This window comes from Enhydra lutris, unplaced genomic scaffold, assembly GCF_002288905.1.
Source record: "Enhydra lutris kenyoni isolate GAN:26980312 unplaced genomic scaffold, ASM228890v2 scaffoldscaffold64, whole genome shotgun sequence".
In the NCBI taxonomy this organism is placed as follows: domain Eukaryota; kingdom Metazoa; phylum Chordata; class Mammalia; order Carnivora; family Mustelidae; genus Enhydra; species Enhydra lutris.
Genome location: NW_019154148.1, coordinates 7436289 through 7448593, shown reverse-complemented (window position 1 = coordinate 7448593; position 12305 = coordinate 7436289). Strand labels below are relative to the sequence as shown.

Sequence of the window (12305 nt, the reverse complement as noted above, 5' to 3'; positions counted from 1 at the left end):
ATGAGCTCGGGCCAGCGCGCCGGCGGCGACGCGCGGAAGGACGGCCCGGCGGGCGGCGGCGTGGGGCGTCCCGCGACGGCAGCCGGGGCCTGGGCGGTGAGCGCCGTGTGCCTGCTGCTCTCCGTGGGCTCGGCAGCCGCCTGCCTGCTGCTGGGCGCCCAGGCGGCCGCTCTGCAGGGCCGGGTGGCGGCGCTCGAGGAGGAGCGGGAGCTGCTGCGGCGCGCGGGGCCGCCGAGCGCCCTGGCTGCCTGGGCCGAGCCGCACCTGGAGCGCCTTCTGCGCGAGGTGAGGGGCGCCGGGCGCGGGGGCGGCCGGGGTCAGCGGCTGGGCGCGGGCTGGGCGGCCGTCTCCCTGAGGAGGGGTCGCCGGTCCACCCGGGGCCTGCGCGGCCGCGGGAGGCTGCGGGTGCCGGTGCCCGAGGGGGTCCTGGCGTCTCCGCTCCAGCCGCGGGGTCGCGCGCGGTCCCGGGAGCAGCGGCCGCGGGAAACGCGAGCTGGACGGGCGGCTTCGGGAACGAGCCTCGGGGAGGGAGAGGGAGGAATGCCTGCGGGCTTAGAAATTGTGCCAGACCTGGGGTCGAGTCTCCACGGGGGTGCGCGCTCGGACCGGTCGCCTCCCGCCGGCGCTGAGCGCCTGGCCCCTCGGTGCCGGACTAATGTGCCTGGCTCGTGTGGGAAGTGTAGGGTGGGTGACTCGTCACCGGGAGCCTGGCAGCCACTGTTCCCCGTGCTGGTGTACCTGGAGAAGAGCGGGCTCCCCAGCAGGCCGGCGGCCACAGCGGAGGGAAGCCTCGGCGGGGCCCTTAGAGAGTTCTAGCCAGCCTCACCTTCCCTGCCCACCTCACCTTCCCTGTCCACCTTTCTCCCCGGAAAGGGTTCCGAGCCCCTCCATCCTAGAGATGCTGTGTTCTGAAGCTCTTAGAGCTGAGTGCCCACCCAGTGCCAACGAAACCTGGTAGAATGAGGGGAAGAAAAAAAAACCAAAACGATTCTGGCTTCCAAGCGATGCAGATACATCTGAATTTCTTGCGCTTGTTGGAAGTGTCATAGGGGACGCTGTGACAGGAGTCCTAAGGTCGCTTGCTGTGTGTCTTCAAAGCAGACGTCACACTTAGTACCTCAAAACCCTCATCCATCCATCATGTTCGTGAAAAACTCCACATTTTGTGCAGCAGTGCTCCTCCCCAGAGAACCGAGACAGGCGGGTGGACTGGCCAGGGGGTCTCCTGGTTGTGCTCACCTCCCTTGCCTGAGCCACCCCTTCCTCCTGGGAAAAGCAGATCCCCAGTATACTGTCTAGGGGCGCACCCTCAGTTGTAGTGGGGGAAAGCCCTAGGGTTTCAAGGTAGAGGAGAGGAAGGTAGGCCTGGCCTGTTACTGCCCATTCCCCTCAGCTGTGCGAGCTGTGATCTTTACTCATGTATCCCATCGTGTATCCATGGTTGAGTGCATTTGGGATTTGGGGGGAAATGGGAGAAGATTGCACCACACCTTCTAGTCCCAGGTACTTGTTTCTTATGAGTTTAGTTGAAGCCAGTGTTACCTCTCTTCCAGCAGCATGCTCTGGGGGCAGAATTGCTGGTTCTTGGGTCGATTTCCTTCTTTTCGTCTTGAAAGTGCCCCCAGACTTTGGAAGTCTCCCCGGAGTCCCACTGGTGACTGAAGTGCTGAGACTTCCATAATTGCAGGCCATTATCTTTTTGGCAAGTCCCTAGAGACCAGGGTGTTGAGTTGATTTATGGAGGCCCAGGAACATTACTATCTGTTAGTGCAATAACCAGAGCCGTTCTTTCCAAGAGGAGACCCCCCCTTTTTTTTTAAAGATTTTATTTATTCATTTGACAGAGAGAGAGATCACAAGCAGGCAGGGAGGCAGGCAGAGAGAGAGGAGGAAGCAGGAGCAGAGAGCCCTATGCGGGGCTCAATCCCAGGATCCTGGGATCATGACCCGAGCCGAAGGCAGAGGCCCCAACCCACTGAGCCACCCAGGCCCCCGAGGAGAACCCTCTTAATAAAAATAAACCGCAAGCCCAGACTGAGTCCATCAGAAATCCCGGTAAAACCTTTTTACAAGGAACCTGCAAATTGTGTCCAGGTTAATGGTGGTGGGAACGGGGCCGATGTCCTGGCAAAGCAACCACTGCTGAAAAGGGTGGCTTCCCCAAGTCCTGGATCTTGAGGATTAAGGATCGGAGAGGAGAGACTGCAGGGGCTTCATTCTTGACCCCCTCGGGTGGCACTGATACCACCTGGGTGAGACTTCAAGTCTCTCCGTCTCTGTCCCAGTCTCTCTGCTCTCGGTTAGAAAGGCAAAGGGCAAATTTCACATCCAGGGATTTCCACTTGAAATTCATCAGGGCATCTCGCAGGCTAGCGTGAACGCAGGACTTTCCGTGGGCAGGCTGTATTCCTAGGTAACTAAACTTGGCTTAGTTGGGTTTAGTTAGTTGAAGAGCGGATGCGCTTGACGCACAGGTTGGAGGATGAAGATTCAGAGATGCCGCGGTTCAGTGCACTTGGAGTTGAGCTTCTGGCTATTTGGGGACTCCTGTGAGAAGGCATCTCTCTCCCAGGGCACCAGTCTGTTCCTGCAACAAGCTGTTCTACTCACAGTGTCACTGGATGGGACATGTAAGCCCCTGGCACAGATGAGGCCCGGGGGAGGGGGTGTGCGTAGGAGGTGCGGGACTCGAACCCAGGACCCTGAGATCATGACCTGAGCCAAAGACAGCGCTTAACCGACTGAGCCACCCAGGTGCCCCGGTAATTGGCTTTAAATAGATGTAAAGGCACTTTTCTTGAACCCTTATATAGGAAGGACAAATTAATACTGAGCTGAAAATCTCTGAAGGGAAGAACATTTGAACTTGAACATGGCTTTCAGTTCCGATTTGTTTCCAGCGAAGCCTCTTTGGAGTCTGTTGCTGAAGTAGTTATGCCTGCAGCTTGTCCTTTATCAACAAGCTTGTTTTCAGAGTTTCAGAGGCAGAAACCACATCCAAATTGAGGAAGAGAAATCCTTGCCAACCACACACAACTTTAATGTCAGGAAAAAAAAAAATTACAAAAATAAGCCAACAAAAGCCACTGTTAATAGGGGACCCGATGTCTTTGTTCCCTTGGGAACAGAACTATGACATAACTTTTTTTGGGGGACTGGCTGATGTGCCCGATAATGTAGATAGACAAGCTACAAAAAAGGAATATTCATGCTGACTGGGGACTATTAAAGACCCTTCCCATGATCCCAAAATGAAAAAAACGGTTTGCAGAATATAAAAAAAAAAAATCATTAACGATAATATCTTCCTTATGATCCCAAAATATGAATGCACAGCAGGCATCTAATATTATGTTTTTAAAGTGCCTTAAATAGGTTCCCGAGTAATCACCCCCCCACTCGTTACACCTATAATTACACTATTACACCAGCTTAAATTTTAGAGTAAATAAAATAGCTTTCATACTCCAGTAACAAATTTAACGCAAGGATTAAAGAAATATTTAGCCGTATTCAGAGGAGAGCATTTCCAGCTTACAATGGATTTATTGTTGGATCTTGGTCTTCCATTGTCCAGACCAATCAGTTTGAAGACAAGAATTTCTGCCCCTACCATCGACTACTATATGTATTGGTTAAATTACCGTAAAACCCAGAATCACATGCCGCTTTTTCGGCCTCTGCGGCGGCCTGCCACTTGTCAGGACCACTCTAGGTGAACGCGTTAATAAAGAACCAGTTTTTGATGGGGCGCCTGGGTGGCTCAGTGGGTTAAAGCCTCTGCCTTCGGCTCAGGTCATGATCCCAGGGTCCTGGGATCGAGCCCCATATCGGGCTCCCTGCTCAGCGGGGAGCTTGCTTCCTCCTCTCTCTGCCTGCCTCTCTGCCTACTTGTGATCTCTGTCTGTCAAATAAATAAATAAAATCTTTAAAAAAAAAAAAAAGAACCAGTTTTTGAATCCCACTGGCACAGCAGGAGACGGGAGGGTCAGTCGTAGCCACATTTGTTTCCTTGACATTTCCTGGCTCCCAGACCAAAAAGTTCTTTTCCGGTGACTTCCTGGCATGCTCATTTTCTCCCTTTACTCTTTCCTTCTCCTTGTGTGTGTGGGTTTTTTTGGGGGGCGGGGGAGAAGCCATTTGGGAGAGTTTATAAAGTAGCAACATGTTGAGGAAAAGGTGAAAGATTTATGCTCTCTGAAGAGAAACCAGAGTACTAAAACATAGCAGTGTTTGGATGGTTCAGTCCACTGAGCGTCTGCCTTGTGGTTTCGGCTCAGTTCATGATCTCGGGGTCGTGAGATTGGGCCCCACGTTGGGCTCCACGCTGAGCATGGAGTCTGCTTGTCCCTCTCCCACTGCACACCCCCATCCCCACTCATCTCTTTTCTCTCTCAAATAAATGAATCTTAAAAAATAGCATGTTTAGGGCGCCTGGGTGGCTCAGTGGGTTAAGCCTCTGCCTTCCACTCAGGTCACGATCTCAGGGTCCTGGGATTGAGTCCTGCATCAGGCTTTCTGCTTGGCAGGGAGCCTGCTTCCTCCTCTCTCTCTCTCTGCCTGCCTCTCTGCCTACTTGTGATCTCTCTCAAAAAAAAAAAAAAAAAAAATAGCATGTTTAGAATGAGCCAACGCCAACAGTCAGGGCATTTCGTTCACAAATGTATTTTGGAACTGTTTGGATCGGATCTTTATATACTGGTTTCGAAGGTTTGAGGCATGGCTCCGGAGCTTGGATAGTCCGAAAACTGAATGAATTTATCCCAGCTGGTAGAGGGCTCAGGTCCTACCATTTACGAGGTGGGTCACCTGACCTCTTCAACTTCCTGAGCCACAGCATCCTCTTTCCTAATGGGCAGCTCAGAACTACCTATGCGGGGACAAGCAAATACAATAATATAGAGGAAGTTGTTGGTCACTAAGTGCACTTTTGATGGTGAGTGGCAGAGTGGCTGAGCGTGGTGCCTCCCACAATACAGTCGTTGCATCATCTTGCATGACCACTGGAGCCTGGAAGTTCGTCAACGGTTCTGAGTTAGTTCAGTGATTCCGCCACCAGTGGGGGCCCGATCCATGTCTGCCATTCCCTTGGCTTTTCCTCATGGTTCCAAGATGGCTGAGCTCACATCTTCTCACAAGAGTAACCGAGGTAGAAGGGAGAGGGGCAGGAAAAAAAGTCCTCTTGTCGATAGGCTTTCTCTTTTGTTTGAGTTGGGGAGGGGGGGAGGTTCCCAGCACCTCTCAAAAGACTCCCCGTATGGCCATCGACCAGAGCCAGTGCCCATGATTGCCATCATCCTGTCACTGGCAAGGGTAATGGGGTTGCCACAGGAGGCTTGGACCGTTCTTGATTCCTCCCCCAAGGCTGGGCACGTTGCCCCTGGAAGAGAATGGGGGCTTTGTTAGGAAGGAGGACTGGGAATGTTTTGGGGAGCAACCAACCCAGTCAGGTGGGTGCTGTAGAAGGTGACCCCAGAAGAGGATGGGGGTGTGCGGGGTGGGGGGAGGTGGTCATCCACTGACCTACCACCATTTTCATACCCACAGCCCCTTTGGGAACACTCCTCAGCCACAAGATTTCTGTTTCCTGTGGGGTCCTGTCTCCAGCTCTGCCCCCAGCCAAAGTCAAGGGCAAGGTTGGTGTGTTCGGGGATTCTCTCTGGCACAGCCCCATTCTTGGCAGTTCATGGTCTGTAACCCTTCAGTGGGTGCTGTTCTAACCCCACAGTGACTGGGTGGATGGGAATACCTGTATCACCCAGCAGCAGGTAGAGGAAGCTGGTGAGGCTGGAGGAGCTGGCTTGGCCACAAGGACAAGGAGATCGCTGCACCCAGACTCGTACCTGTACCTGTTAGGTGTGTGCCCAGACAGCCCTCCTCTTCGTCTTCCCTGACCCCCAGCCGCGGGTGTGTGTGGCATTTCTCAGGAGCCTGATGTCACCCGGTGGCCCCCAGATTCCCCTCAGAATTTGCTCAGTTATAACCATGGTCCCCAGAGCTCGATGTCTCCTTTCCCCTCAGGAGCCTAATCTCCACTAGATTCAGCCTTTCTACACATCCCTGGACTCTTGCACCTTCAAACAGCAATGTGATGGGACCCCAGCTCAGACTGGCTTAAATTAGAAAGGGAATTTGTCGGGGCACCTGGGTGGCTCGGTTGACGAAATGTCGGACTCTGGATCTCAGCTCAGATCTTGATCTGAGGGTTGTGCGTTCCCGAGCCCCACAGAGGGGTGTGTGTGTTGGGTGTGGAGCCTACTTCTTAAAAAAAAAAAAAAAAAAGAAAATATAAATGAAAAGGGACTTTATCTGCTAGGAGGTTGCCACAGCCTTGCCTGGCACCGTGTGCCTTGGCGATTTTGTGTGATTGCTTGGAAGAGGAAGTGGTCTGGACAGGGGGTCAGAGGTCACCGTTTCAGACTATTTGAGCTACTCTGACAAAATGGCATAGCCATTTGTTTTGAAAACAAATGTTTATTTCTCATAGTTCTGGAGGCTGGAAGTACAAGATCAAGGTGCTGGCAGATTTGGGGTCTGGTGCATAAGTGCCCCTCCCCTGCCACGCCCGCTGCCTCATTCACAGAGGCCATCTTCACTGTGTCCTCACGCAGTGGAAGACTCCCTGAGGTCTTTTTAATAATCCACTAATCCCATCATGAGGCTCCTCCCTCTTGTCCTCACCTCCCAAAGGTCCCACCTGCTAGTACTATCACACTGGGCATTAGGTTTCAACACAGGGTGGAGCTCTGGGCACCAGAACCCCTGCCCTTCACCTTAAGGGCCCTACAGGGTTTTGATGCAATCCTACACCTTCAGAGAAGCCTTCTTCTCTTCCAGATTTCTCCCCATTTCTCCCTTCCCACTAATTAATTCTCTACCCCAACATGAGGCTTTGGGAAGTGTTGCTAGAAAACGGCATCCTTCCAAACCTGCTCTTTGCAAGGCAGTATAGACCCTTCCGTCTTTGCCCCTCGCCACGCGCCCACCGACTCTCCAGCTGCCCCTACTGCTGAACTGTGGCCACCTCCATATCCAGGATGTTAGACCCAGTGTTGGCCAATAGCCTGCCATTTTGGCTACCCTTCCCTTTCCGCCTTTCCTTTAAAACAACAACAACAACAAAAAACCTGAAGTGTATGTTGCTTTCACATGATTGTTATTGATAACCCCAGCACCCTAAAACAAGGACTATTTAACATTTTGCATCACCCCATCCAATCCCCAATCCTGGGACAGAGTTACACCTACCCAGCGCTAACCCCAGAGCTAACCATGGATATCTTGCTTGTGTGCATTCCGACCTTACGTCAAAAATATTTTTCCAGGGCACCTGGGTGGCTCAGTGGGTTAAGCCGCTGCCTTCGGCTCAGGTCATGATCTCAGGGTCCTGGGATCGAGTCCAGCATTGGGCTATCTGCTCGGCCGGGAGCCTGCTTCCCTTCCTCTCTCTCTGCCTGCCTCTCTGCCTACCTGTGATCTCTGTCTGTCAAATAAATAAATAAAATCTTTAAAAAAAAATATTTTTCCAGGTGCTACCCAACCTTTATGGTCATGTTTCACAAATGCATCTGATCCCACCAATGGAATCTGTGTCTTTTGGTCCATGAAGAATCTAGGCCTCCTCATTGTTGTCGGCACGGAAAATGGCCAGTGGTTTCCCTGGGCAAGTGTCTTCCTCCTGTTATTCTCTAGGATGTAAGTTAACTGCCTAAAAAGGAATATCTTTGGGGCTTCATTTTTTGTTTCATAAATTTTAGAATATCCTGGTTTGCCTGGTTTGCCCCGGCCAGGCTCACTTATCCGCCTGTGGTATTCCCAGACTCTACCCTCGTGAGGTCAGGTTTTATGACGGCGAGCGTGGATCCTGTCTGTCTTTTGGTTGGATTTTGAATTTCCTTCGGATTTTTTGTTGTTGTCGAAAGCAAAGGGCAATTAATAAGAAAGCCTTAAAACGAGATCTAGAAAAAACGACCACCCAGCTCTGAATCAGGCCGCCGTTTCGGTTTGGGGGCAACCCCTTTCCGGAGTAGCTTTTTGGGAAGTGCCAGGCCTCGCCACCCACTGTGCTCCCCGTGACTTGTTCCAGACTCTGTGAGCAAGTGTAATTTGCTTCTGGGAGTGCCCTCTGGAGGCCACACACGACCTCCGACTCCTTCCCCATTCTATTGTCCCCACGTGTAGGGTAAGGATTCATCTTTAATTGTTGACACAGGTCCTCAGAAAACATCCTGGAAACAGATTTCAGGACGGAGCGAGAATCCCTGGGAGAAAAAAAAACCGCACTGGCAGATGTAGTTTTCAAGGAAGGCCTGTCCCTATGCTCCGGGTGTCCAAGGACGGCTGCAGGGCAGTGACTGAGGGCCTCTCTCGTACACATCTGGGCAGAAGGGTTTGCGTGGACTTTGCGGCCTCCCCCCAGCCTCCCACCCCACCCCCCAATCTCCCAGCAGTGCGCTGCACCTTTGCTGAGGGGGCAGTGACTGGCCCCAGCTAGGAGCGATTGTCTGAACCTGTGACCTGACTCATGGTCCCGAGCCCTTTCCCTCAGCCTTAGGGTAGACTCTCGTGGGAAGCCGTCATCATGGGTGGTGCAGTAGCAGCCTTTTCTGCCAGCGTGGACATCCTCCGCAAGGGGCAGACATGTAGGGGGCAGGGAGCGCTTTCCCTTTAAGCAGACCTGAGTTCATAACCCAGCTCTGCCATTTCCCAGCCGAGTCACTTGGGGTCAATGATTGCTTTTCCAAACCTCTGTTTTGCCCATCTGTTTTTTTTTTTTTTTTTTTAATTTTTTTCTTTGAGAGAGGGAGGGGGACAAGTAGACTCTGCACTGAGCACAGAGCTTGACACGGGGCTCGATCCCAGGACCTCGAGATCAGGACCTGAGCCGAAACCAAGAATCAGACGCTCCCTGACTGAGCACTGGCTCCCCACCCCACCAGGTGCCCTTGCCCGGCTGTTAAATGGGGTTTATAATACTTGCCTCATGAGGTTTCTGTGGGGATTAAACAAGCTGATATGCCAAAGTGCCCCAGACGTCACACATGGCCCGTGCATGGCTGTTCCTAGCGGAAGGCTTCTTTTGCCTGGATCCAGAAGGCGCATGCATGTCTCTCTGCCAGTTGGAGAGGAGGCCCCATGGTCCCTTCAACACTGGGATTCCGCCAGACTCCAGAGGCCACAGAGAAATGGAAAAGGTATTAACCCAGGTCTGGTGTCTGCGTCAGTGACTGGAAGCGGACTGCTTGGTTACCGAGGAAAACCAGGCACCGAATTGGCTTCCTAAGTCCATTTTTTTCCTCCCCGGTTTCTCGTTTAAGTGGAATGAGATTTTTCGTTTAAACACACACACACACACACACGCACATTCATGTTTATGACCAAAATAAAAACCTAATTATTCATGAAAATTATTAGATGGATTTTTCATTGCAAAAGGGCATCCAAACACCTAATAAATTCACTTTAAATAATAAGTCTGTTCCTGCGGTTACGCAACATGGCACAAACACCCCCCAAATGCTCATGATTAACCTGATGGATTAGAGGACTCACACACATCTGCTTCAAGTCACATCGGTAAATGAGAAAATCTTTATTTTTTTGATGTAGCCGCAAAATCGGGGTGGGGGGGGGAGTGCTTTCAAAATGGGTAGTTTCAGCTTCTAAAATGGACTTTGCCTCCAACTTTGCGTTGTGAAACAAGTCATAAAGCAATTACAGTGATTTCTGGGGTTCTGAGGAGACAGTTTAAATAAAACCTATCCAGCTTTGGGCCTCCCAGAGGATCTTCACACACGCAAAAATGCAGTCTGTCCATTGACGTAACGGTGCCCTTTCCGTTGCTGTTCGCAGCGCCTTTTCAGCCCTACGGTGTCCTGTAGTCAAATGAAGGGCTAGTTCATGGGGCCATTGGACTGGGGTGTGTGGTCTGTGTGTGAGGGTGAACTGCTGTGAGGTCTGGAGGGCACGAGAGTGTGTGTAGCTCTCACGGTGCGTATGCACTTGAGAGCAAGTGTGCATGTGTGAGTGTGTGCACGCATGTGAATGTGCACAGAGATATGCATGAATGATTGTGCATGTATGTGCACGCTCGTGAGTGTGCACAGAGATGCACGAATCAGTGCATGTGTGTGCATGCACATGAGCGTGCACGTAGAGATGCATGAATGAGTGTACATGTGAGCGTGCACACGTGTAAGCGTGTGCATATAGATGTGTGTGAGTGTGCACAGAGATGTGCGTGCATGCGTGTGCATGCACGTGAACGTGTACATATAGATGTTTGTGTACACATGTGAGTGTGTGCATAGAGACTCCTGAATGAGTGTGCACGCGTGTGAGTGTGTGCACGCACACCATGCACGGAGATGTATGAATGAGTGTGCACGCACGTGAGTGTGTGCAGATATGTATGCATGAGTATGCCTGTGTGTGAGTGTGTGCATATAGGTGCATGTGTGCGTGTGGAGTGTACACACATGTGAGTGTGCATACAGATGCATGTGAGTGTGCACATGTGGATGTGCACATAGATGCATGCATGTGAGTGCGTGTGCTTGTGTGCACGTGGGCGTGCACATGGGCGTGTCTGTGCAGGTGTGCACCACAGAGCTTGTTCCACCTGGGTCCTCCTGAAAGCCCATTCCACTGGGCCCTCCGAGCTCCTATCTTGGGTGGCAGAGCAGCGATATGTGGGTCTGGGTCTGAGCTGCCTCCAGCCGGCTGCGGTGGCTGGGGACCCAAGCCCCTACTTCCTCCTCTGCAAAGAAGGTGACTGTGTCTGCTTTGCTCTGTTTCCCTGAGGGTGAAGTGACACTCACTTCCCAGGACAATGAGTGAGCCCTCAAGTTGCCCCTTGCCGCCCCCCGCCCCAGCCATAGCAGGTCTCACACCCAGGGCTTCTAATGGGGTGAGCTGGAGAGAGAAAGATGCATCATCCAGGCAGGTGGTCCTGGGACGATTCCTTCCTGGGCTTTCTCCCGGCCCCTTCTTTAGCACCTGGCCCTTCTGGAAATGCTGGGTCTCTCTGGCAGACCCAGCTGCCCTGCATCCTTCTTGTTCATCTTCCCAAATAGCCTCAGCGTCCCCTCACTCCCCATCCTCCCTCAGTGCCTCCCGTGGCCTCTGGGCCCTCACTCTGCTCCCAGACCAGGCGTCCGTGTCCTTTTAGCCTCCCCGCTGTGTCCCCAGCCATCTGTCCCCATAGCAGGTGGGTAGGATATTGGGGAGACCCCGTCTGTCTTCATCTGCTCAGGCAGCCTTAACAGAATACCACAGTCAGGGGACCATAAACAACAGAAGTAGAGTCTGGAAGCCGGAGGTCGGGGTGTCGGCTGGGTGGGTTTCCACAGAGGCCTCTCCTCGGCTTGCAGCTGAGCGCGCCCTCCCCGCGTCCTCTCTCTGTCTTCCCTCTGTGTGCGTGTGCCCTAATCTCCTCTTCTAGAAGGACATCAGCCACACCTCAGTTGACCTCCTTTTCACGTAATCACCTCTTTAAAAGGCCAGGTCTCCAAATACAGTCACACTCTGAGGTACGGGGCTGAGCACCTCAACATACGGACTCTGGGGGACCGCGGGGCCGCCCGAAATGCTGTTGAATTAGATGACAGGCCGGGAGAAACCGCAGGCGTTCCCCGTGGACGTGACCAAGAGGCCGGGGTAAGGGGAAGCAGGCCACCTCGGTGTGGGCATTGTGACAGGCCTGGCTTGGTGACCGGGATGGCGGGAGAAGGCGGGCTGGGGTGTGAGATGGCTTTGGAGGCCCTGCCCCGGGGGTGGGGGGCAGCCTGAGGGCTCCCTCAGTCTCTAGAAAGCCATGGTGGAGACTGTCCACTCCCCATCCAGAGCTGCGGATAGTTATTTCGTTCCATCAGCCTGGTGCGGTGAATCTTTGAAAGTGGATTCTGACAGGAAGGGATGTGTGTCTTAGAAAAATCATAACTGGGAGCACGAGGGGCACCTGGGTGGCTCAGTCAGTTGAGCGTCTGCCTCGGCTCAGGTCAGGATCCCATCGTGGAACCCCCAAGCCCAGTGGGGTGAAGTGATGCCTTCTGACCCCAGGACACCTGCTTCCCTACCCCAGGGCAAGGGGATGGTGGTGGCCAAGCCTGTGGGAGCCAGGGCCAAAGTGTTTCGTTTTTTTTTTTTGTTTCTTGTTTTTTTGTTTTTAAAGATTTTATTCATTTACCTGACAGAGATCACAAGTAGGCAGAGAGGCAGGCAGAGAGAGAGGAAGGGAAGCAGGCTCCCCGCTAAACAGAGAGCTGGACGTGGGGCTCAATCCCAGGACCCTGGGATCACGACCC

General features: G+C 52.8%; 1 protein-coding gene across 1 annotated transcript in view; it reads left to right on the top strand.

Moving 5' to 3' along the window:
• LOC111158877 (collagen type XXIII alpha 1 chain) overlaps positions 1–12305 on the top strand; it is a 308540-nt gene continuing 296235 nt past the window's right edge. Inside the window, exon 1 of the mRNA XM_022521174.1 lies at positions 1–285. Coding sequence (XP_022376882.1) covers positions 1–285 — 285 coding nt within the window. The remainder of the gene's footprint in view (positions 286–12305) is intronic.